Source organism: Electrona antarctica, assembly GCF_951216825.1.
Source record: "Electrona antarctica genome assembly, chromosome: 14".
NCBI lineage: Eukaryota > Metazoa > Chordata > Actinopteri > Myctophiformes > Myctophidae > Electrona > Electrona antarctica.
In genome coordinates this window covers 41,383,771-41,408,407 of record NC_136795.1, presented here as the reverse complement: position 1 = coordinate 41,408,407, position 24,637 = coordinate 41,383,771, and the positions used below count along the sequence as shown (strand labels likewise).

Sequence of the window (24,637 nt, the reverse complement as noted above, 5' to 3'; positions counted from 1 at the left end):
TGCAGTACTTTACCACTTTATGTACATATACACCAATATTCCCCATTAGTCACACCTGATGGTAAGAAGTTGAACCAAAAGCATATGCTGCCCTCTTCTGATAAAATAGATGTACTGCAGTAGAACATGTGTTCCAAAATCAATACACCATTCCGAGTTAAACCAACCTTCAAGGCAGAAATTATTAATCAAAATGATTTAATTAATATTGGTGTGGACCAAACATGGGATGGAAATATATATATATATATATATATATATATATATATATATATATATATATATATACACACACACACACACACATGCACACTATTTGCGAGTTGGATGGGTGGCGGGTCATTAAAGAGGCAAACAGGACAAACAAAGGATGTCCTACTGCATAATTTTCTTAAATAAGTTTTATTTCTTTAAGAATAACTGAGGAAACATGTTAGCAATTTCTGTACAATTGGTTTCATTGTTTTCTCTTGCATTTGCTGAAAACCTTGAATGATAAACTGGGTTGAGAAATACGATGTGGCCACATAGTGCACTTAAAAACCCAAAAGAATATTGATTAGTCCACAGGCATCCTTCAGTTTGCTTCTCTAATAAGCAAGAAGTTCCTTTAAGCCTCCTTTATTTCTCCAGTTTCATTTGTCATTGGCTCCTCTTCTCAGTCCCAGTTCTTCATCGTCAAAAATAGAGGCACATTAGAAATACTGCCATTTTCCAAGGACTGTGTCTTTGATTGCATCGACAAACTGTATAGGAACCCAGTAGACCCAATACTGGGAAGCTTCTGTTGGACCCAACTGAAAAGCCTATGAAAAAAATAGAAATGAAAAGAAAGAAAAACAGGAAAGCATATCAAATAGTCATGAATTCATTCAATTATATGCTAATTTAGATTACATTTAAAAGACCAGGCGAGCCTAGTTCAACCGTACCGTATACTGTAGCCGGCCCGACTTCCCTCTTATCTGTTCTGTTGACTTAAGTTAACCCTAACCCACACTGAGGTTTGATGCCGAAACATGTTTGCCCGTGCCTTTAATAAAAAAGTACCAGAAGGACTTCCGAGTGCTGCTGGCTATTCTTTTCATACGGCTCTGGTGCTTGAATTGTAAACTGGAAGTCAAGCGATTATTTCATATATAGAATACATGGATTAAAGACAAAATAAAATCTCACGACTGAAAATATCAGGTGAATAAAATCACAGATTGAGGCTTTAACCTTTTATTTTAAATTAAATATCCTGGGACTATTAAGATGTCATGGAAGATGTTTCTTAACATATTGCTAGTTTGACCACTTCAAATGCTTCAATCTTAAATAACTGAAAATAGCCTTCCATAGAAGACCTGCTGACTTCATGTGGCATTTTAGAGTCCAACCTCTGTTTTTTCTATTATAAAAGATTGACAACTTTCTTTCCAGTTGCTTGATGGGCAATTACATGATTTGAATTTATAAGAACTCACCTAGTAAAAGATATATGAAATGCCTGCATATCAGTGACTTACTGCACTACACACATTCCCGTGTCGGGTTTGTCAAGAGAAGCAAGGAAATGGGATACTGGCCTGGTACACTGCTGGCTGTAATCACTGCATGAGGGAGTGATTGTGGTGGTGCGTGTTTTAACAATGGGGAGTCAGTCAGTAACAGACACTGCCGATTATATGGCAGCTCCCCCTTCTCCCCCAAGGACAGGAAAATAATAATAATTGAGTTACAGCATTTTATGTAAGACCAGTGGCTGACCATCTATCCAAATAACACAGCCAATTATGTCTTTTATCCCTCCGTTTAACTCAGCTGTAAACGATTGTAGTCTCTGTGGTTCACATTACTACATGGGATTGTAAAGAACAATGAACAACTGAGCAGGGAATGAATGCTTGCTCTTTTGCTACAAAAAGTGCACCAGATGATTAACAGTTATGACAAGATTTTGAAAACTTCACACTGTAGCAGAGACAATGATTTGAACACTTCACACTGTAGCAGAGACCAGGGACTAAGAAACAATTTAAGCAAGATAAAACAAGACCTTTGAATAGTAACATTTCTTGTGCACTGAATTTGAATACCAATAACATTTCTAGGGCCCCAGTACTAATTTCATGGCTATACACAAAGCCCATATTTAGACCTGAGGCCAAAAAAGGCCTTCTAAATCCTGAGCTACCTGTAAGTTCTGAAAAACGTTTACAAGAATATTGTATATAGCAACAACTACACTCGGCTTGAAAGGTATAATAGCGTATAGGTGTTCCAGGTCTAAATGGGTTAACACAATACATCCCGTTTCACTAGGCGGGATTGTGAGGCCAGTGCCAGTCAAATGCAAAAAGAAAATATGAAATGTGCGAAATACCAAAGGAGAAGAAGAGCCCCCGGCAGCACCGGCCGGCGGTAGCATCAGCGCTAGCGTAGCTTGCTTTCAGGTATTAGAAGATCCTAAAGACCCCAGATTGTCTCATTTTGAGCAGAAAAAGGACAAATAAGCATGCGTGCGCGGCTGCGCGCGCGTCGGATCCGTATGTAGGCTGTCTAACATGTGAGTAAAGGCAAAATAAAGGGGGGGGGGGGGGGGAATTGCGAGACGAGGTCCCTTGTCTTGGCACAGGTGGGTCATGGAGAGAAAAATGGGGCCTTGCGTTCTTGGCATACTTTCTGTTAACTTAGCAGAGTCATGAAGCAATAGAAAAACAAGGCTTGTATATATCTCCCCAGAATGACTCAATATACTGTATCATCAAATCACGACAGAAGTATACACTTCTTATACTAGACTCAATATCGGACATAATTCAATTTGGTGGTCAAATTATTGATTATCAGACATACATTGTTTGATAAACAACCTATACCCAAAGAAGCCTTTTGGGCAAAACCTTATGTATGCATATGATTCTTCACAGCGCTTTTCCACTTTGCTGTTATATTGTCCCTTGAGCACCTTTGACTTATTTTCCACATATTTTGTTTAACAAGTTGTTGCTGAATTTCTTACTGTAGGATGAGACTGGTTGCATTTAAAATCTGGGTCCAAGCAAGATCATGAATGCCTCAAAAATGCCTGCCCTTATTTATGAATGATTCGGCCATTTAAAACAAATATTCTTACTTGGGTGTTGTTAACTTGTATTTCGCAAAGTATCATTCACATATAGTAAACAGTACGAAACGTTACCATCATGTGATAGTCGTCGTGGTCTTCAATGGGTTCAGTCACTACGTTTTTTATGGAGGCCATCGGCACCTTCTCTGTTCTCTCTGCAGAGAAGAAAACGGAATGATGACAAACACGTTTACGTCAGTATCTTTGCTCTGCAATAAGGTTAAGAAAAATGAGGCTGACCATCACCTCACCCTTAGTTCCAATCCACAACTGATCTTGTTCCAGTTTGAATGTGAGTCTAACTTTTCCACCGGATTTGTTAAACATTCCGGATAAAGGCACTGATGGTAAGCGTTCCTGTTTAACAAAATGAGAGAGCACTTGCTAGTCATTAGAGGACAGACAAAAGGGTTATTCATAGCATCTACTACTACTATATTAGATTTGACAGACTGTAAATATACTTTGTGGTATCAGATATGTGTTACAATGACAACATTATAATACTTAAAAACATACAATTATGGAGAAAAGTTGTTCTCACCTTTGTTCCTTTAACTGCTTGCATTATGTCTTCTGGTTTACCTTTGTCCAAAACCTTCCTGTGTTGCTGAAATAAAAATACAAGTTCAACAACATAACTCCAAAATGACTCCAAAAATCTAATAACTGTATGTTTTTTCCACATCAAGACAAAAAACCTTACCTTTTGTCTGCATAAAGGCTCTTTTTTGTCTTCTTCAGCTTTCTCCTCCTGCTTCATGACTTCTTTGGGTGTATTCACAGCTAATACATCATTTATTGTAGACCCTACCACCATTATTTTTGCACCATTGGTAATTTTAATTTCACGTAGCGTCTTCTCTTCGTGAAGTAATCCTTTGTACATCACTTTCTGCATTGATGGTGGAAGACCTAACGATAGTGAGAGAAAAACAGGTGGCATTGGGTACTTGTCTGCTGGCTAGATACTTCTTCTAACAATTTGTATCCTGTTTAAATGTATTAACATTGTATTAAGCTGCTCATACCAGTGAGTGAATGGATCTTCTCTTTCAGTTGGGCTCCTGTGTTATCGATGGGAATTTTGAGATCATATTTAATCTTGTTCCAAATGATCTTCAGATCCACCATCTCCTGGTTTTCATCTGTGTCATCTCCATTGCTAATACTAGAGTCCTGAGTTGTGGTGTTTTCCCCATCTGTTTGTGATACAGTTTCAGGGTCCACTTGGTCAGCATTTTCCTGTAGTGGTTCATCTTCGTTTGGCTTGGCCTCAGCCTCCATTAAAACTTCTTCGCTTCCTGAAACAGCGTAGAAACTTGTATCATTATAACTGCGTGCCAACCACACCCTAATGCTGCACCAGATAGAATGTGATACACTGCCATTATGTCGCCTGCCTGTGACTCTTTACCTACAATACTACACAGAGCACACAACATTTATATTGTGTTACTATAATTGTATGGTATTCCTTGTGTTATGTAAAACCACTCGACTGCATTTCACAGGCAATAATGATAATCTTCATGGCATTTTAGTTGAGGTACGAATTACTGTTGTGGCATTTTACCAGTCTTTTAGGCTGGCATGAATAGGCCGGTACGAATAGGCCCTTTTAACCCATTTTGAGCGGGAACCCCTTTTGGTTACATACATTATGTTATAATTTAGCTATTGAAAAATAGCAGATCTACAAGCTCATAGCACGCCACCGAGTGGCGCGCTATGAACTTGTGCCTCAAATCTTTCAGAAAATAGTCTGATTTAGAAAACTTTTTTTTTTTAATTTCGACGTCAGGCCTGAATGGGTTAAGTTCAAAAAGGGAAAAATAATACAAAAGGTAAACAAACAGCATGGTCCCAAAACAAACTCATGAAAGACTTAAAGCTGCTATAAGCAACTTTAATGACTTTGTTTTTTATTTATTTTGGTATTCAGACAGCCAGCAATGAGTAAAACGCTCCCAAAAAGAATTTAGTCTCTGTGACACATCTAGGGGCCACAATCAAAGATGTTCCTAGAAGCTTTGTCATTGGTCAAAATAAACCCGGTCGAAATGACTAACCAATCAGGAAGTAGACAGGCAAATCGACCAATGACAGATTGTGGCCCCTAGATGTGTCACAGAGACTACATTATTTTGGGGAGCGTTTTACCCATTGCTGGCCGTCTGAATACCAAAAACAATACAAAATAAAACGGTCATTACATTTTTGACATATTATTGCTTATAGCAGCTTTAAATAGAACAATTTGACAGGACAGAGAGACTGACAAACAGAATGCGGACATTGTAATGGGTTCCGTTGCCTGACAACTCATGTCAGCTTGGCCATGAGCCTAAGACAAAAAAACACCTAACCTAAAGCAGTCAAACACTGCACAACTGATTGTGACTCCTAACATATAGCATTAGGAGGACACAGACAGTATTATAAGTCTCAGGTCTAGTCATGGGACCCCTCTGTGAACTATTTTAAGTTAAAGCCATATCACAGACTCTACATTTTGACCATGTACATATTTAAATTGGGATTCAGTTAAGATATAAAACATCAGTTAAGATACAGCATGTGTTGAACATAATTGCAGAATGAATATATATATATATATATATATATATATGTGTCTGTCTGTCTGTCTGTCTGTCTGTCTGTCTGTCTATCTATCTATATATATATATTTATTACTGTGTCCCTGGGTCTGTCCCTGGCTGTGTCCGAGCACGAAAATAACGTTATAGCATTTGTTCACCACCAAGTGTCACTGTTGCACAGCCTAACACACAAAGACACACAGGCCAGGGAGGAGGGCATGTACAGTACAGTACAACTCACTTCAGACAGGTCTGATTTTTAAATATATCCTTGCTATTCGTGTACCAGACAGACTCAATTTAGAATTAATTTCCTCTGGTCTTGGTCTGGACTGGATAGTTTAGATCAGATGACAGCTTCATATATTAAGCCGCAGCGCCTAGCAAATAAATTAATATTCTTGAATGGTCTTTTGTGTCGCACACTATACACTTATAATCACTGCCGAACAGATGAGTTAATCATGCCACTGCCACCGAACACGATTGTGGGATAATTTAACTGATTTACCCAAAAGGTGATGAGTGCAAAATGTGCAATAGTTGGAACTTAAGCAGGTGAGATGGTTGTCAATAGGCAGCATGAGCTATATTTATCTATAGCAGACTAGCAGTCCACTCAAGTGAATCTAGTCCACCGACAACAGTTACTTGCCAAGATGTAACGTATAGCTTACTTTCCCTTGAGCAAGGTCTGTTCAAGACCAAATTCAAGTAACATAAGTATGTTAGTTATAGTTAAGGTTAGTTAACATAATTGGATATTATTGTATATTTAAATGTCTATGAATTGAATACACAGGACCACAATGTAAATAAGCCCTCAGGGCTTTTTGTGTTATCATTCTAGGACCATTGTATAATCAATACCACTGTACAATTTGCAAACTGTTAATAAAGTACCCATGAATCAATTAAAAGGTAATATTGGATATGGCTTCTTCTGTAAATGACGCAAGACATTACAAAGAAACCGCTGACATCATGATGGAAAACTCGAAAGCGCAAGTAAAGGTGACATATTACAGTCACCAACAACACACTGTTAGTTTAAGATTATTTAGGGTGTGAATGTACACAATATAAAATGTATGCAAGGACCCATACGTGACATGAGTGGACGTACAAAGCTATCTTACAGTTAGCAAGTACACTGTCAACATAACGGCTACATATGGAGCGTTACTGACAACAATGAGGTTCCTTAACACCATTTCACAATGGCTCTGGAAACTGCCACATCGCAACAAACATGCGACTGACTGGATTTATACGTTACGGGACGACATGACAACAGAAAGCAACGGTTGTTTTGTTGTTTTATTTTTTAATTTTCTGCTAACCTAGCTATATGTTGCTAACGATGCCGATCTTTGGTTGCCGTGTGATAGCAGCACGTACGGTGAGAGAATGTGTTCAGAGTGTAGAATTATAACTGGCATTAAACCCTACACGAAATCATTGGACAAAATATGTCGCCGTGTCCATTCTTGTCATTGTTATTTAACGGGAAATGTCTGTCGCGCAGTGTTACGATAGTTAAGAAGGAAATAAAACTATTTTCTCAATATACCCACCATCCTGGGTCGCCATGATGATTGTGTACAATCTGTTGTAGGCTGGCAGCTCAGTCTCGCGTTACCATGGGGTTACGTTTCCATTCCCATTATCTCCAATAAGCATCTGGTTCTGTCCACGCGAGATTAGCCTGCAGGAAAAGGAGTACGTTGAAAAAGGAGAAGTCACACAGAAGGTTCCAGGAGGTACAAGGTTCTAGAGGCACTGGCAAACTGATCAACTATACATGATGAATTCATTTTCATAATACATATTAAATACTACTGAATTATAATTGTAACCTTTGTCAATCGCTCAAGGAAAATATAAGACCACATTCTTTCTGATCGGATGTCTTCTTGTGCACAAACTGCACATTCTGACCTCTCCTTCAATATTCTCCTTGACTGCGCGCAGGCAGTCGCACAGAAGCTTGCGCTCATGTGCTCAAATAACCTCACACTGTACAGTGTAGAATGATGTTTGTTTGTCTGGGCCTATCTGTAGCCAGGCCTAGACCTATACGTTGCTGGAGTATTTGTATTAAATATTGTTGACACTATTTCTAGGAGGCGGCCGGGAGGGGGTGACGGACGGACATATCAATTAATCAATTATTAAGCTCTTCAAATATGATATAATTAAATATCTGATGATCTTGATAAATACAACCTCAACAGCGAAATTATAAATTGACTTGATATAGCATCAATATCACTCAGTTTAACCTGATATGCATCGGCTATTTGAAGATCTAGGCCTACGAGCTGACAAGCAAAGCCAATTTTAGCGCATTTCAGACAAAATTATTCAATGTGCTTTACACAAAACATCAGTGATGCGTTTTGAGCTAGTATCAGTAATTCTTTTGCAGATCTAAAAGTTCACAATGCATCGTCAATGCATATAATCGCATTGTGAGCAATATATATATATATATATATATATATATATATATATATAAAAGGGACACTAGGCAAGTCTATGTGTACAAACACACACACTCCCCCCTCCCTTCTCTGACAGGCATCAAACGGTATAGCTGTCTTTGATGCTTTCATTGATTAGAGAGAGCACTTGTGGCAGCGGTGGCCGAACGGATAGCGGCGCGGTCTAGATACCGGAAGGTTCCCAGTTCGAATCAGCCGTCCGACACGTTAAAATTACCACCGCTGAAATGCCCTTGAACAAGGCATCAACCACTACGATGAAATGTGTTCTATGAGCAGGGCCTGGCTGGAAACAAGTTCTTGAGCTTAGCCCAGATACCCTGGGTAAATATAGATTTCATTTCATTTCATTTCATTTCATTTCAGAAGGAGTTTGGCACTTTTATTGAAGTTCAAAGGATCAATTAAGAGCTCTGGCCAAGCTCCACCCTCCCCCCACAGAAAAAACACACCATGCTAGGGATGTGGACGACCAGTGGAACAAAACCAAAATACAGCCAGAGGGATGAATCTTTTTGCAAGGAAACACACCAGACACCGGCACAATAATATAGTCACAGTGGCTGATAGTGGGAAATTAGGGCTAAAATAGTATTTATATAGGCCTACGTACTATTAAAAAAAAATCACACCCGTGTGAACTGAGTGGTGTAAGGTCTTATATAGACTGATCAGCTGTGGTCTGACGTAATGTCTGACGTAATGAAATCACACCCGTGTGAACTGGGTGACCATAGCAACCATGCTCATTTTTTGGTACGAACAGACAGACAGACAAACTAACAAAGCCAGTTGTAGGAGTGGTTTACACCACTCAAAAAATAGGCTATTGTTAATTGTTTCTCTTTAAAAAAATCACAACTGTGTGAAGTGAGTGGTGCAACTCCGTGTGGGGGTCCCCGGAAGTTCCAGACCCACAGGAACGCGGCCAGGGTGCCAGCCCAGTTCCGGCGAGCCGCCCCGCGTCTGAAACGGTCGAGAAATGAAAGAGTGACCGTGTGGGGGTCCCCGGGCCCGGGGGGTCCCCGGAACATCCAGACCCCTAGGAATGCGCCCAGGGGGGCGGGCCGGTTCCGGCGAGCCGCCCTGCGTCCGAAATGGTTGAGAAATGACAGTTACCGTGTGGGTCCCCAGAGGGTCACTGTATTGTCAGTCTGTCACTGTACTATAGTGTACTGTACTGTATACGGTCACACCCGAAATCATACTACATACAGTTTGTGAACCTAACTAAGACTAAAATCATGATATTTCAAAAAAGATCCAGCCGCCAAAACCATCAATTTTTCCTAAATACAATCCCACTAGAACAAACAAAAAACTATACCTACCTTGGCCTAAACATCAGCAGCACAGGGAACTACAACCAAGCTGTAAAGGACCTGAGAGACAAGGCAAGAAGGGCATTCTATGCTATCAAAAGAAACATCAAAAAAGACATCCCAATAAAAACCTGGCTTAAAATACTGGACTCTGTGATAGAACCAATTTCCCTCTATGGTTGTGAGATCTGGGGACCATTAGCAAACCATGACCTTGAAAAATGGGATAAACACCAAACCGAGACCCTACACACAGAATTCTGCAAATCCATTCTCCGTACCCAGCGAAAAACACCAAATAATGCATGCAGGGCAGAATTAGGACGATACCCACTCATAATCAAAATAAAAAAGAGAGCACTTAAGTTCTACAACCACCTAAAAGAAAGCGACCTAGATGCACTCCATAAAAAGGCACTCACACACAGCGAAACTCTAGAGAGATGCCCCCTCAGCCAGCTGGCCCTGGAACTCCGGGCACAAACGCAAACAGAGCCACGAGATAGAAAACCCATTGGACTAAACCAAATTATAAAACAGCAAAAGGAAAACTACCTGACACATTGGAAAGAAGCAACACAAAAGCAGAGTAAACTAGAATGCTATCTGGCCCTAAACAGAGAATACGCAGTGGCAGAATACCTGAGCACCGTGACCGACCCAAAACAAAGAAAAATCCTAACTAGGTACAGACTCAGTGAGCACAGTCTTGCGATCGAGAAAGGCCGTCATAGGCAGACCTGTATCCCGAGAGAAGACAGACTATGCACCCACTGCACACAAAATGAAGTGGAAACCGAGCTACACTTCCTAACCATCTGTCCATTGTACCAAGACATCAGAGACACATACTTCCCACAGATTACAACCACACACGGAGATTTTGAAAACATGACCAATGACAAAAAACTCCCATATCTGCTGGGCGAAGTACAACAATGTGCAAACACAGCAGCAAGTTTTGTGAGTTGCTGTGATAGGAGAAGGATATCAAACGGAACACAACCACCCTAAAGACTAATCATTGTGTATATTCCTGCACTATACCTGCATCCAGTGATCTTGGTATAATATAGAAATTGATCTATTGAAGATTCTGACGTTCAAATGTACATATTTTTTGTTTTGATTGTATTGATGTATTGTGCTTTCTGCTTTGGCAATGTAAACGTATGTTTTCTCATGCCAATAAAGCCCTTTGAATTGAATTGAATTGAATTGTGTGTGTGTGTGTGTGTGTGTGTGTGTGTGTGTGTGTGTGTGTGTGTGTGTGTGTGTGTGTGTGTGTGTGTGTGTGTGTGTGTGTGTGTGTGTGTTAGGCTGCACAACAGTAACACTTCAGTGAAAACCAACCAAACGCTATTTTCGTGGGACACAGCCAGGGACACAGGCAGGAGTGGTTGCACCACTCAAAAACAATTTAATAGGCAAGGAACTAATTTGATAGGCCTATAGTTGCAGCCTTAATTTAAACAGTAAAGAATTCAATTTCTTAGGAGTCGCCACTGCTCACCAGCTTGTATAGGCCTGCCCTACACCACTGGCTCCAGCCCTTGAATCAAAAATCTGTCAGGCTGCACACACAGGCAATATTTTCAAGCATTCAATTTAGGTAGACCAATGAAGTCATCATTGTGTGAGCTTGCAGATGCTATTTTTAAAACATCTATTTTTAAACATCAATCTTGTAGGCTATGGGGTCCCTGTCCCTCGGTCAGATACATTTAGTTCACTGCAACATTACAAAAAAAAAAAAAGATTTACATTCCCTTGCATCACCTCTGGCAGGCAGCAACGCCCACTGTCCCACGATTCCCAAAGAAGAAGAAGACGAAGTTGGAGAAGCAGTAGCAAGAGGATGAACCGTCGTTTTTAATCAAAGTCACAAGTTGTCATGCTATCAGTCAGACAGAAGGGAGCTGAAGCCACATATACACTGGATGTGAATATTTCAAATTCATGCCCTCTATTCAGCCTTTTTCGCGTAGTCTCTTTAGTTTGTTGTAGGATAGCAGCCTAGTCAGCAGGTTGAACTTTATATGCGCTCGGCTGCATGCGTCCAAACCTGGATGGCTGGATCTATTATGTTGTTGTGTTTACAGCACCGTGCTGAATGAAAATATCACACCCATGCATGGGATGGGTGTCTCTCTACGTTTTGTAGCTCAAATGCCTCTTCCACACAACGTATTGGCAGCAGCAGCACCCACATATAGGGTGTTTTGGTAAGATATCTAAAAGCCACCATGTCCGACAGGAGAACTTTCAACGTTGTGATTTTAGGCGTGGGGTTTTTGTTCATTTTTACAGCCTTCACGACTTGCGGAAACATCGAAGTAAGTCACAAAACTTTGTATCTATAACAGGCATATATCTCTTATAACAGTGTAACAATTAAGTTGGGTATGATTGGTCACATTTTATAATCAGGGCCTTAACTATTTGTGAATGACAGGCCTGTAGAAATTAGTTTTCTGACAGAGCTGTGGCACCATTTATTATTGTATACAGAAATGGTTTTCCAATACACGACAGAGGATTTTCAATGTGACAAAAATGATAGCAGTGTTTTCGGAAATCTGGCTAATATAACAACCAGTCCATGCAACTGTGACGGTGAGACCCTGAGTCAGGCGCGTCTCGTGTTTCTAATTTTCGTCATCAGTCAAATAAATTATCTTGTCAGACGACCCTACTACTCGTGATCATCCCATCCCATTCCCATATAATCCCCCAAAGATTTTGGTTTTCAGCTATAGGATTGATTCCTGCATTTATAGTTATTTCTAGTAAAATGTGATCAAAAGTCTATAGTGATATCGGCTACATGTACTTTCAGCTATAATGATTCCTTGCTGCTAATTTCTTTCTAGCAAACTGTGATCAAAAGTCTGGCGAATGATACTTTCACTGGAAGTGGCTACCACAGGTATGTCAGTTTGATGTCCTTGAGGGGGTTCCAGGGGGGCCCAGCAAAGAGATTGATATACCTTATGCTTATTAGAACCAAATGGACCCTCACAGGTCTGTAAAGAGAGAGTGCACATTTTGTATAATGCATAAGGGATGCTGAACAAATCAATGTAATCAATTATAAAAATATATATAGGCTAATTGATAATCAATACTTTAATAAAATAATCGATTCATCATTGATCCCTATTTTGGGGATGTCTTATAGGCAAAGTTTCAAAGAATTTAAATTTTAAGAATAGATGCCTGAAGTAGACCGAAAGCTTGCGAAATAAATACATTAATTGTGCACAGATCTGAATGTGCCGAGCTTCCCTTTATTTTTTTAGTAAAAAAAAATATCTGAATCGATACAGTAACTATTTAGCACATACATTAAATGTGTGAAACTTGTGGATAGTTCAGGTTTTTTAAGGGAAAGATTCATTATTGTGGATATAAATAAGTAAACACAGTGATTCTCTGGCAAATAGATGGACTGTATGGATTGTATTTGAACACATAATGGACAAACCCACACCTTGACATGAACACAGAGAATACACACATTTTTCGATAGAACAAAGTACTATAGGCGAATAACATTTTAAGTCCAAATGTTATTCTGACCCCTCCACGCAAAGGCCTAGCTGTCCTGACCCCTTATCCATCATTTATACATTATGGATAATTAGTGTGGACTTATTCGTCTATAGTAGCCTACTTGAAAAATGTATCGATAGAATAACCGCTAAGAAAATAACTGATGGCGTAGTAGCCACAGGATAATCTAAGCGGTGGATATATGTTAACGACATGACTTCAGCTTGTGACTGCAACTTGTTCCTGTTCGCAGATGACTCGGCACTGCTAGTCTCGGACAGGAACAAACTGCAGGTTGAAAAGGCCCTCAGCTCTGAACTCGGTAGAATCTGCACCTGGCTCGCCGATAACAAACTATCTTTACACCTGGGAAAAACTGAATCCATTCTCTTTGGCTCTAATAGTAATCTCAGCAAGGCAAATGGCTTCTTGGTTAGAGTGGGTGACAATGTTATCACACGTAAAGATGAAATTACCTACCTAGGTTCCATCCTGGAGGATAATCTTTCCGGTGATAAAATGGCCACCAACGTAATCAAAAAGGTCAACCATAGAACAAGATTCCTTTACAGGATCTCCTCACTGGTCAACAAAAACACCTTGAAGACCTTAACAGGAGCCCTTGTACAGGGTTTCTTTGACTATGCATGCACCTCCTGGTACCACAGCACCTCAAAGGCCCTTAAAACCAGGCTCCAGACTTCCCAAAACAAACTGGTCAGGCTCCTACTTGACCTCGCCCCCCGAACCCACCTCACCCCTGCCCACTTCGACAGGCTGGAATGGCTTAGGGTCGACGACAGAGTACAGCATCTTGCAATGGGTCTGGTCCACAAGATTCGATACACCACCAAGATACCCATGTACCTGTCTAGATACTTCCTTAATGTTAACGAAGTCCACACCCACAACACCAGAGGGAGTGCAACGAACCATGTACAACCCAGATTCGGCACAAACAAGGGTCTAAATTCTTTTCGCTCCTATGCCACCAAAATGTGGAACGCCCTACCAACTGTCATTAAGACATGCGAATCCCTTGACTCCTTCAAAACCGCTCTCAAAGGGCACCTACGGACGGCTGCAATTCGAAACTGGCCCCTGTAAAATCGGAATCCCTCAAACACGAACTCAAGGACAACACAAGAGACGGTCGCGGCCACACAGCCAACTCAAGGTATGGCCACTGAGCCGACTTGGGGACCCAACGCAAGGACAACACAAGAGACGACGGTCACGGCCACACAGCCAACTCAAGGTACGGCCACGGAGCCGACTTGGGGACCCAACACAAGGACAACACAAGAGACGGTCACGGCCACACAGCCAACTCAAGGTACGGCCACGGAGCCGACTTGGGGACCCAACGCAGCTCCTCCAAGGAAAACAAACAAATTAACGGAGCTGAACGTGAATCCCCCCCACCCCTTTTTTTCCCTCACTGTATATGTTTCTTTTCCCTTTTTACCTCCTTTATGATGAATTCCTGTTCTGTCTATATAGAAGTGTCTATTTGTACGTCTCTAAATGTTTTGATGATTTGAACATGGTGGACCCTATTGGAAACAAGTGTAATGCTTAATTGGGTCGTCCACTCACAGTTAACAGCCTTTGTATTGAGTTTGTGCTTGAAATGTACTGTAATTCTGCAAACTGTTAATACATTCTTCAATCAATCAATAAAAAAAAAGGATATTGCTCTTGTCTTCATGTCTTTATGTATGTAAATTGTCTTGTTCTTTGTGTTATGTCAAATGTGTGTACGTATATGTGTTCTGCATACTTGGCTGCTGTGTCGCAAGACAAATTTCAGTGTGAACTGACAATAAAGTACTATATCATATCATATCATATCATATATCATAAGGTGGTGGCCGTATAGCTTAATTAGTGGGTAGAGAGAGAGAGAGGCCATCTGGTAATAAGAAAGTCACTGGTTTGCTTATCTGACCTCCAGCTATTGCAGATGTATAGTTATAAATGTATTAACATACTATTAGCGTACACTACAGATTGGCTAAAATCATTCAAGTAAGTTGCAGCTTTAACTCTGATGTTATGTTCAAGGTTTTTTCCCTCTCCTCAACAGCCTTGGAATCATCTATGGAGTTTTTTCGTTTTCAAATCTACTTGCTCCTACGGTTGTTGCCGTACTTGGACCACGGGTTTCCATGTTCTTAAGTGGTCTGCTTTACAGGTAAATAAATATAGGCCTACTTCCCATGTGAGATTTTCCCGCACATTTATAATATTGGAACATGGTGTTATTACTATTATCCATCTTGTCTTGTAGTGGTTATATAGCTGTCTTCATCATCCCATCGACATGGTCCTTCTACTTCACCTCCGTACTAATTGGAATAGGAGCTGCCAGTAAGTTCAATTTACACTATATGTGCTCAACAGGCTCACTCAAACACTAACATTTAAATCAAGATTCCCCATAACTCAGAGAGAGTGCCAATAATGGAACCAAATGGACCTGTATTTGTACACCCAGAGTTTACAGACCTATAAGGGTCCATTTGGAACCCCATCAAGGAAACCTGAGGGTCCCTGAACACCACTTTGAGGCTTTATTGTGTTTTTTATCACATTGACATATTGTACAAAGATATGATGCCTACTGGCGGGGCTGTGCATGTATTATTTATTTATATAGTGTATATCACATCTTTGTTTTTATATTGAGCATAAAAATGTCAACGTTTTAGGAGTCACCTATCTCAAAATATTTATAATGTGTACATACATGCAATTGAGAGATATACTGTAGCTCTAAACTGTTGAAGTCACAGTTTTGCTTTAGAAGCAGTTTTCATGGTGATATACAGTATACATAACTCCTTTATTATCATTATGATTATTATTATGTTTTCTCCCCTGTCTGTGTATTTGTCTGTGTGCAACTATCCCAGAGACCAATTAGCATCAAACATTGCATGCACACTGCCAGTAGGCCAAGGAACCCCATTTTGTTTTAAATCACTTTACCAGGCTGCTTTACATTTTATTTGTGTGCTTTTTACCCCCGTTTAATTTAATAAGTATGCCAATTAATTCCTGCCCACACACATCCTGTGTGTTAACTCTACTGTTGTAACCTACTGTCACCCGAGCTTACAACTTTACATTTTGGCCGATAATTCTTCCCCTAGATTTATCGGATCATGACCCAACAACCTGTACAAGCCATGGCCATTTCCGCCTAACAAGATTTTATGCCATTTAGCATTTTCTTCAAAACACTTTTGCTTACTACTACTAGGCTCTTCCTGGCTTCTCTGTCAAAGTGTCCTTGAGCAAGATACTGAGCTTAACGGCTCCCGGTGAGGAAGGTAAAGGATGAAGGCGCTAAAAGAAATGCAGCCCAGTTTATTTACCATTCTGTTCACAGTGATTTTGCATGCTGTGGGAGCTGTGTCTGTCTGAGCTTTAAATTATTAACCATGTTCCCAGTTTTATCTTTGAGGAGATAAAGTCTAGTGGAAAACAACTATTGCCGAAGGTATCTACATACAAGTACAGGAATTACAGGGAAACATGTTGCCCAGTCTTACCGGAACCTCCTGTAGCTCTGTACTTCCAGTACAGAACCAGGACACAATATTGAAAGTCACAGTAGGACACTTTCAATTGGTGCTCAGTACACTACTCGGAGGTGAAATAATTCAGCATGTAAACTCAGTGCTTATGTGGCAATGTGGCATATTTCCCCAGACAACTAGTTTGCCACTACAGAAAAGATCAAATAGTATCTGCTTACACAGCAGCGGCATGTTAAAATCCTATGGGGGTTAGATAATGTATTCAGGGCCTGCTGGTTATACTTTGATGAATGTTCACAGCATACTCTAATCCTCTGCAATGACATGAGACATATTGTTATAGTAATTTATTTTATGTATTCATTTTTAAATTAAGCAATGTGTAACCTTGTTTGATAAGTGCTTTATTGTCTCCGCCAGGCCAAAGGCGTGGCCAAGACTGTTTTGCACCCTGTCTGTCCGCCGTGTCTTTCACATCGGTCTGTCATAGCGCCACCAGAAGGCCGATCTTTGCAAAACACATTTCTTGATATAAGTTCACGCACATCGGTACACATTATCTCTATAGGCATGGGATCTATCCAATAGAGGGTATGCACGTGACATCATCATCAAACCCGGAAGTTATGCAGGAATGCCCACTGAGTGGCAAAAAACTACTTTCTGGCCTTGACAGCCCATACATCCAAACAGAAAAGTCCTATCTGACAACGTTAAACAATGTTAAACTCATTTTGCATGTTGCTTTGCCACTCGATTTGCCACTCGATGTGCCATTCACTTTAAGCATGCGCATACCCTCTATAGAGCGTCGCAGTCCCGCCTCCTACCCTGGACCAGGAAATGAAACCCAATGCATTTTCCTCATAGACATTTCTTAAAGTATTTATTTAAAGACGGTTATGCCGCGGACAAAGCCAACTCGAGTCGTGACAACTCATGACAACACAAACAATATTTTGGACCAAACAAATAATTAGAAAGAAGAAAAAAAACGGCAGGTTACAACACATTTTTTGTTGTTTTTCTTCTTTGTAATTATTTGTTTGGTCCAAAATATTGTTTGTGTTGTCATGAGTTGTCACGACTCGAGTTGGCTTTGTCCGCGGCGTAACCGTCTTTAAATAAATACTTTAAGAAATGTCTATGGGAAAAATGCATTGGGTTTCATTTCCTGGTCCAGGGTAGGAGGCGGGACTGCGACGCTCTATTGGCTAAGATTGGGCTTGCAGGAGTGGTCCGTTTTGAACAACATTCCTCAAATCATGAGGCTCTCAGTGATCACACTTGGGTTTTCACCTGATTTTCAGCCTATTTGTTTCCGGAGATAATGTCATAATGTCAACCATCTGTTTAGTTTCTATCCCTAAATTGCAAGAATGTATATCTGTCCTTTGCATCAAGTGAACCGTGCAGCCAATCACATTCACATTTGTGTATTGTTTGTTGACGCCCTGAGCAAGTGCAATGTAAAAATAAATAAAATGTGGCATAAATCATCTTCAGCCTGGAACTGTATGAACTTAAAGAGGTAATCTTTAAGGTTTATTCTTGGAGATGCGGATTCATTCTTTCTTAATTTTGATTTGACTCATTGCAGCTCTTTGGACAGCTCAGGGACACTTCCTGGTAGAGAACTCGGAGGCATCCACTATCAACAGGAACACAGGAATGTTCTGGGCTCTCTTACAGTGCAGGTACAGTACAGTACAGCAGCCTAATTATTTTTGTAGACGGCATAACAATCACAACATAGTGTTTCTATTTTAATGTTTCGCATACTTTCTAATGACCATCCATATCGTTGCTGTAAGGCAGAAACCTTGTATCTCTATATTTCAATAAATCAACACCTACATCATCAAAAAAAGCTGATCTACTAGCTTACAATGCGTTTCAATGCGTTCATTGCATTGTGAGCTTGTGGACTGGCTTTAAAATTAAATAATTATACAAAAGGAACTGTTTTGGACATGCAAGGTTTCCACCCGACAGCAATGTTATAATACACCCACCAATGAAACGGAGAATATTTATGAGAATGATGATCTGTATAATTCCGGCTTAAAGCTGCTATAAGCAATAATATGTCAACATTTTAATGAACTTTTTATTTTTATAGACAGCCAGCAATGGGTTCCAAAAAACGCTTCCAAATTTTTTTTAGTCTCTGTGACACATCTGGGGGCCACAATCTGCATTCAAAGATTTTCCTAGAAGTTTTGTCATTGGTTGATTTGCCTGTCTACTTCCTCATTTTTACCGGGGTTTTTTTTCCGACCAATGACAAAGCTTCTAGGAATATCTTTGAATGCAGATTGTGGCCCCTAGATGTGTCACACAGACTAATTCTTTTTGGGAGCGTTTTACTCATTGCTGTCTGAATGCCAAAAAATATATAAAAAACAAAGTCATTAAAATGTTGACATATTATTGCTTATAGCAGCTTTAAGTATTTAAATAAGCCAAAAGTGTAAATTAATTATACATTTTTCATTTACAGCATGGTGTTTGGCAATCTGTACATTTATTTTGATTGGAAAGGAAGCATGGAAATATCAGGTAGGATTCAATCAAAGAAGCAATGGCAAATTATAGGCCTACTGCCAAATATGATCATTTTGTCAAAGATATAAAGGAGTATTTTACACAGTAAAATACTCACTGTGCATTAAAAAAGTTAACCTTATGGGACTAGAAATGAACCCTAACGACTAACGTGCAGTGGTGGACAAAGTACTCAGTACTTTAGTCAAAGTAGATACTGCTGGTCAAAATAATATCATTACTCATCTACAAGTAAAGGTTGCTCTGTCAAATGTGTACTTGAGTTAAAGTAAGGCTTTTAAATACTTCCAAATAAAAGTACATTCTTTTAATATCAATCCATTGATGTATTGAAATTTTGACATTTTCCAACAAAAACAAAAAAACAAAGCTTTTTCCAAGAGTTTTGAAAAAGAAAACAGTGAAAATAGCAGGTCTACAACCTGGTTAACTCCTATTATAGACTACTTTATCCCTTCTCAGAGTAAAATGTACAATATTTGTCTTTCTAGTGTAGTGGATTATAAGTCATCATAAAAAAATAAAACTCAAGTAAATAAAAATAATTAAGTACAGTATTCAAGTACATCTACTACGTTACTGTCCACCACTGATTACGAGTCATTTGTACGCTCTCTGAATTACAAATGGACATGTTAACATATTACATATCACATACTGTGTACTAGACATGCTAAGTAGTTAGTTAAGTTGTTAAAGGACCACTTTTCAACCTATCTTCATATAATTGGTCCTCACTAATGATCAAGATAAAATACCACAATTTTTTCTACTCAGTTTGTGTCTCATAGGAGGGCTGTGGGCAGTTCAGAAACACCATTGATGGGGAATCCTAGCTAATAGAAACGGCAGGCTTTCTATTCCTGAAAAGTTGCAATGCAAAATGGAAGCCACCATTCTCACGATAATAGAAATCTAAATGTATATATTTTTTTAAATGTTTGGGTTTCTGAACTGCCCACAGCCCTCCTATGAGACACAGACCGAGTAGAATTTTTTTTGTGGTATTTTATCATGAACATTTAATAGTGAGGCCCAATTATATAAAGTAGTTAAGTGGTCCTTTAATCACCCTTAGTCGAATGCTTCTCTTTCAGACAGGAGCAGGAAAAAGGTCTTTCTATCTCTGCTGGTCACATCAGTGCTTGGTACACTGAGCTTCCTAGTACTGAGGAGGCCTTATCACCAGGACGACATGCTCTCTGAGGACGAGGGACAGTCTTTACTCTCAGTCCCCATGATGTGAGTGGATGTTTGTATTATTCCGTAACAGTGATTTTCAAACTTTCATTGCAAGGACACCCAGTTTGATATGAGTTAGGCAACTATTAGTATTTACCTCTGGTACGCCAATCTATGCTGTAAAATACCTCTGTTAATTTAACTCTGAGTGGGGTTCCATTTTGTGCAATTGGAGGCAGGCTCCATTTGGTTCTTAACTATCCAAACTAGTCATTTGACTCATTTAGCTGGGGACCCCTGAGGGAAGTGCCGAATCAACCCCTGCGAGGGCCCTGGAGGTGCACCAAATCAAAAGGCCCCATGCACGCGTTACATTTTTCGACAGAAGCAACACGAGTACCTATATGAAATAGTCTCGCACAGGGCCCTGCAAACTGCGGGCCCTGGAGCTTAAACTCCACTAAACTCCATTGTTAATCCGGGCCTGCCTGAGGGTCCCGGGACCACACTTTGAGAACAACTGGTGTTAATTAGTGCTGTAACACACATTCTGCACAGTAGACTGAGCATGGCAACACAGAAGGTACATTAGATGCCACTGAACACAAATGCAAAAAGGCTCCACACACACTACAGTACCTACTGTATACAGGTCTTTTGAATTACTCTTAATGGTTGTGTTTTGTAAAGCACTTTGTCAACAAAGTTACCATTTTATGATTATCATTATTATGATACAACAGCAAGTAGAGCTTAGTGAATACTGCCAACCATATAAGTATTGTGTGTGTGTGTGTGTGTGTGTGTGTGTGTGTGTGTGTGTGTGTGTGTGTGTGTGTGTGTGTGTGTGTCTGTGTGTCTGTCTGCACGTTGTATAGGTATAAGCAAAGAGCAAACACTGCTGTAAATGATGCAAAGTCAGAATTCAGTAAGTTGGATGGAACACTTCACTAATGATGATATACAAAGAATTTTGACGTTGTACCTGGAAATACTAAGTCGGCTGTATTTGAATGTACTTACAGATGAGTGATGTTGCCCCACACTTGATACATTAAACATCTTGATCTGCACTGCAATTATACTGTATATAGTTAGATTTGATTATTAGCCATTGAAAACAGTGTCCGATATTTCCGTTTATCCTCAGAGACAATCCTACAACTTCTGAAGTCTAAAACAATACTGCTCCTGGGCTGCTGCATGGCCTACAGTGGTAAGAAAGAAGAGTTCTTAACAATAAGTCTGTTAAATATTTTAACATGATCCCAAAAATGTTTGCAGCAAACAGCATGTCCCCTCCATTCTGTAGGTATGGAGTTGTCTTTTTACAGTGGCGTGTATGGAACTTGTATTGGGGCAACTACAGATTTTGGAGAGGACGCTAAAGGCCTGATTGGGATCTCTGGTATTGTGGTAGGAGTTGGAGAAATAGTCGGTAAGTTGATAGATTTAAGTTAAGGCTACTTCAGTGGATATTATGCAATGATTGAAATCCTGGAGTCTCGTCTTGTGTTGCCAGATGACCAGAAATCTCTGCCTATTGATGTGTCTCATGGCATTTAAGTTCAATGCAGTTGCTTCTACTGGGTGGAAACGTGACGTTGCAGTGGCACCTCTCTTTGCATAGATACATATAAAGATGCACAACGTACATGGATATTTTCAAGTACCTCAAGTGTGCTAGTACCAACAAACTTTGTCATTCTATTACTGCTATTCTTTAATTATTCATTGTTATGTTATTGTTTACAGAAGGCTTATCGTTACTGCAACAGCTACAATGTCTGAGGAACCAGAACAAAATATTTGTATACTGTACTTACATAATCGTACACAAGATGTACCAATAAAAAAACATACTAGGTATAGGTCTGTTAGCGGCTATTCTCACCGCTGTTCTAGAAACTACCTTACATTCACCATAGGTAGGTGGAGACCTCCGATCATATGGCAACGCAAGACTTAAAATCCTGAGTCTGACAGTTTTGATTTTGTATGTATCCTCATCAGGCGGTGGGCTTTTTGGACTCATGTGCAAGAACAATCGCTTCCGACGGACCTCTGTGGTCTTTCTGGGAATGGTTGTCCATTTCATTGCCTTCTATTTAATCTTCCTCAACATACCTGACGACGCCCCAGTTGTGTTCAAAACTAGCACACAGCACCGGCCGTATCTAACTCCGAGGTTTAATTCTCAAATAGTTTTGTCAATTTATGAAGTGCATAATTCAAACTACAGTAAAGCCATTTCCTTTTTTTTGTTGCTTTAGCCTGTGATCTTTTCTTTCCTAGTGTGTCCATTGCTATGCTGTGTAGCTTCTTGCTTGGACTTGGAGACAGCTGTTTCAACACACAACTGTACAGCATCCTGGGCAGAGCATATGCCGAGCAAAGTGCACCTGCTTTTGCAATCTTCAAATTTATCCAGGTAACCCCGTGTTAGTAACATACTGTTTTTTGTGAATGGAGAAAATGGCATTGATTTGTAGGTCTGCCAAGTGCTTGAGTGTAACGCTTATGTGTTGTGAGCTTGTAGACTAGCCAGTGTCTGTGAGTGACACCGTTATATGATGAAGTATAAATTAGGCTGTAGCAAATTCACCTTGATTACTCCAAATGTAATGACTAGAATAATTGCTAAGAACCTGCAGTGACTCCTGACTCCTAACCGAATTATTTTTCTTCTGGTCCCTCCTGTCCCATCAGTCCATCTTTGCAGCGGTGGCGTTTTTCTACAGCGGCTATCTGCTCCTGACATGGCAGCTCCTGTTCATGGTCGTCATGGGCTTCACTGGAACGCTGTGCTTCTTCCTGGTCGAGAGGATGCAAAACTCCTCCATAGATCTGCAAGATTATTAGCTTATATTCACCTTCCATGTCAGTTCAGTGGAACGGATAGCACGGAGGAGAGAAATCCACAGAGAGATTTCTGTTCAAGTGATTTTAGATCCATTTTATCTCAAGGAAAACCCATAACTCAAGGAACCCCGTGGGTCGCTGGACCCCGTTTTGAATTTGAGGAGCAGTGTTTTAGATTATTAACGGCAGTCAATACTTTATCTACATCAACACTACCGATGTTTAGGATTGACTACATCAATCATAATATCAAGGTGGAGTTGCATTGTTATACATTTCAAGACCCGATTTGAAATTTGCACATCTGTTCTACACTACTAATGATAATTAACATTGTTTTCTACTCTGGTTTTGCTGTGTTTTGTTAAGATTCTCATGTTATCTCTCATTGCTCAGGGACTGACACTGTTGATGCAAATGTGTTGAATCCCTTTGAATTGTATGCTGTTGAACTGTTGAATTGTAATTTGTGACTTAAAAGAAAAGTAGCCTATACATCAAGGATGTTACACTATTAACCACTTCAGCCCTGTAGTACAAATAGTGAAAATAGCCAATTAAAATAAATTATATATAGGATAGATTATGTCAGTTGTTCAATTGTAGAAATGAGGAAAATGTTTGACAATCACTATACTTTTTTTGTGTATATTTTGCATATCAATGTATTGTAAGTTTAAATTGCCACTAAAGCATGTGTTTTTCTACAGCCTAAAACGTTTTATAAATAAATCTCTCAAAATGTATATATTGGATATTGCATTTGCATATCACTTTTGATGACATTTGAGTTATATTTGCTATTTGTATCTCTACAATACACATATAGCTCAGATGATGGCGCTCAGAGACAACAGTTTGCACCAAGACCCCTGCTTGAAATGATTTGCAAATTCTGCAAGTAATTCATTCTAAAATACACAAATCAATAACCTTTCTTCCAATTAAATGAAGTTACTTAATACATGATATTTGAGCACTGGATCAAATAAAGAGAACTATATATAAATGTAATAGCTTTCAGAGCACCCATTATAACCGGCAATATTTATTATTATTATGCTGCTCTAATCTACTCGATGTAGTCTGTATTTGACAGATTTATTTCAAGAATCGGGAGTCCATTAATCAAAGAAGCCTTAGTGGCACAGAAAAGGTTATAGGTCCAGAGGTACCACATGACTTCTCTGGTAATTGAGTATTGATTGCATTATAATGAGTAAGCAGTTTTGTGTCAATTGTGCCACTTAACCCATTCAAACCGGGAAAGAATCTGTCATTTTAGATTTGAGACATATTTTAAACTTTGGCTACTCAAAAATATCAGATATACAAGCTCATATCGCATCACTTAGTTCAGAGATATGTAGATCTG

General features: G+C 39.7%; 2 protein-coding genes across 3 annotated transcripts; one reads left to right on the top strand and one right to left on the bottom strand.

The window, feature by feature from the left end:
- Positions 1-386: 386 nt before the first annotated feature.
- ubfd1 (ubiquitin family domain containing 1) lies at positions 387-7,426 on the bottom strand. 2 transcript variants are annotated; one of them, XM_079520133.1, is made up of 7 exons: positions 7,296-7,426; positions 4,147-4,419; positions 3,822-4,030; positions 3,660-3,725; positions 3,367-3,472; positions 3,188-3,270; positions 387-806 (listed from the first exon to the last, which is right to left on the bottom strand). In XM_079520133.1, the coding sequence occupies exons 1-7, from the start codon at positions 7,309-7,311 to the stop codon at positions 696-698; spliced, it is 864 nt and encodes a 287-aa protein (XP_079376259.1). In that variant the 5' UTR covers positions 7,312-7,426; the 3' UTR covers positions 387-695. The 2 variants fall into 2 exon arrangements, 1 of the variants encoding a protein (XP_079376259.1); XR_013791509.1 differs by having other exon boundaries at positions 790-806; positions 3,356-3,472.
- A 3,955-nt stretch (positions 7,427-11,381) lies between these two features.
- On the top strand, positions 11,382-24,120 carry LOC306936783 (UNC93-like protein MFSD11). Its single transcript, XM_079520399.1, has 13 exons — positions 11,382-11,883; positions 12,421-12,476; positions 15,192-15,299; positions 15,396-15,475; positions 18,251-18,347; positions 19,154-19,212; positions 20,316-20,460; positions 21,279-21,328; positions 21,551-21,616; positions 21,713-21,838; positions 22,414-22,588; positions 22,696-22,831; positions 23,110-24,120. The coding sequence occupies exons 1-13, from the start codon at positions 11,794-11,796 to the stop codon at positions 23,260-23,262; spliced, it is 1,341 nt and encodes a 446-aa protein (XP_079376525.1). The 5' UTR covers positions 11,382-11,793; the 3' UTR covers positions 23,263-24,120.
- Positions 24,121-24,637: the final 517 nt, after the last annotated feature.

Coding starts and splice junctions, on each gene's coding strand:
- ubfd1 (XM_079520133.1), bottom strand. Junction 4,031..4,146: donor GAAGATCCATTCACTCACTG/GTATGAGCAGCT, acceptor CACTATCGTTAG/GTCTTCCACCATCAATGCAG. Junction 3,473..3,659: donor AAGCAGTTAAAGGAACAAAG/GTGAGAACAACT, acceptor TTTGTTAAACAG/GAACGCTTACCATCAGTGCC.
- LOC306936783 (XM_079520399.1), top strand. CDS start 11,794: ATGTCCGACAGGAGAACTTTCAACGTTGTGATTTTAGGCGTGGGGTTT. Junction 21,617..21,712: donor CTGCTGCATGGCCTACAGTG/GTAAGAAAGAAG, acceptor TCCATTCTGTAG/GTATGGAGTTGTCTTTTTAC. Junction 22,832..23,109: donor CAATCTTCAAATTTATCCAG/GTAACCCCGTGT, acceptor CTGTCCCATCAG/TCCATCTTTGCAGCGGTGGC.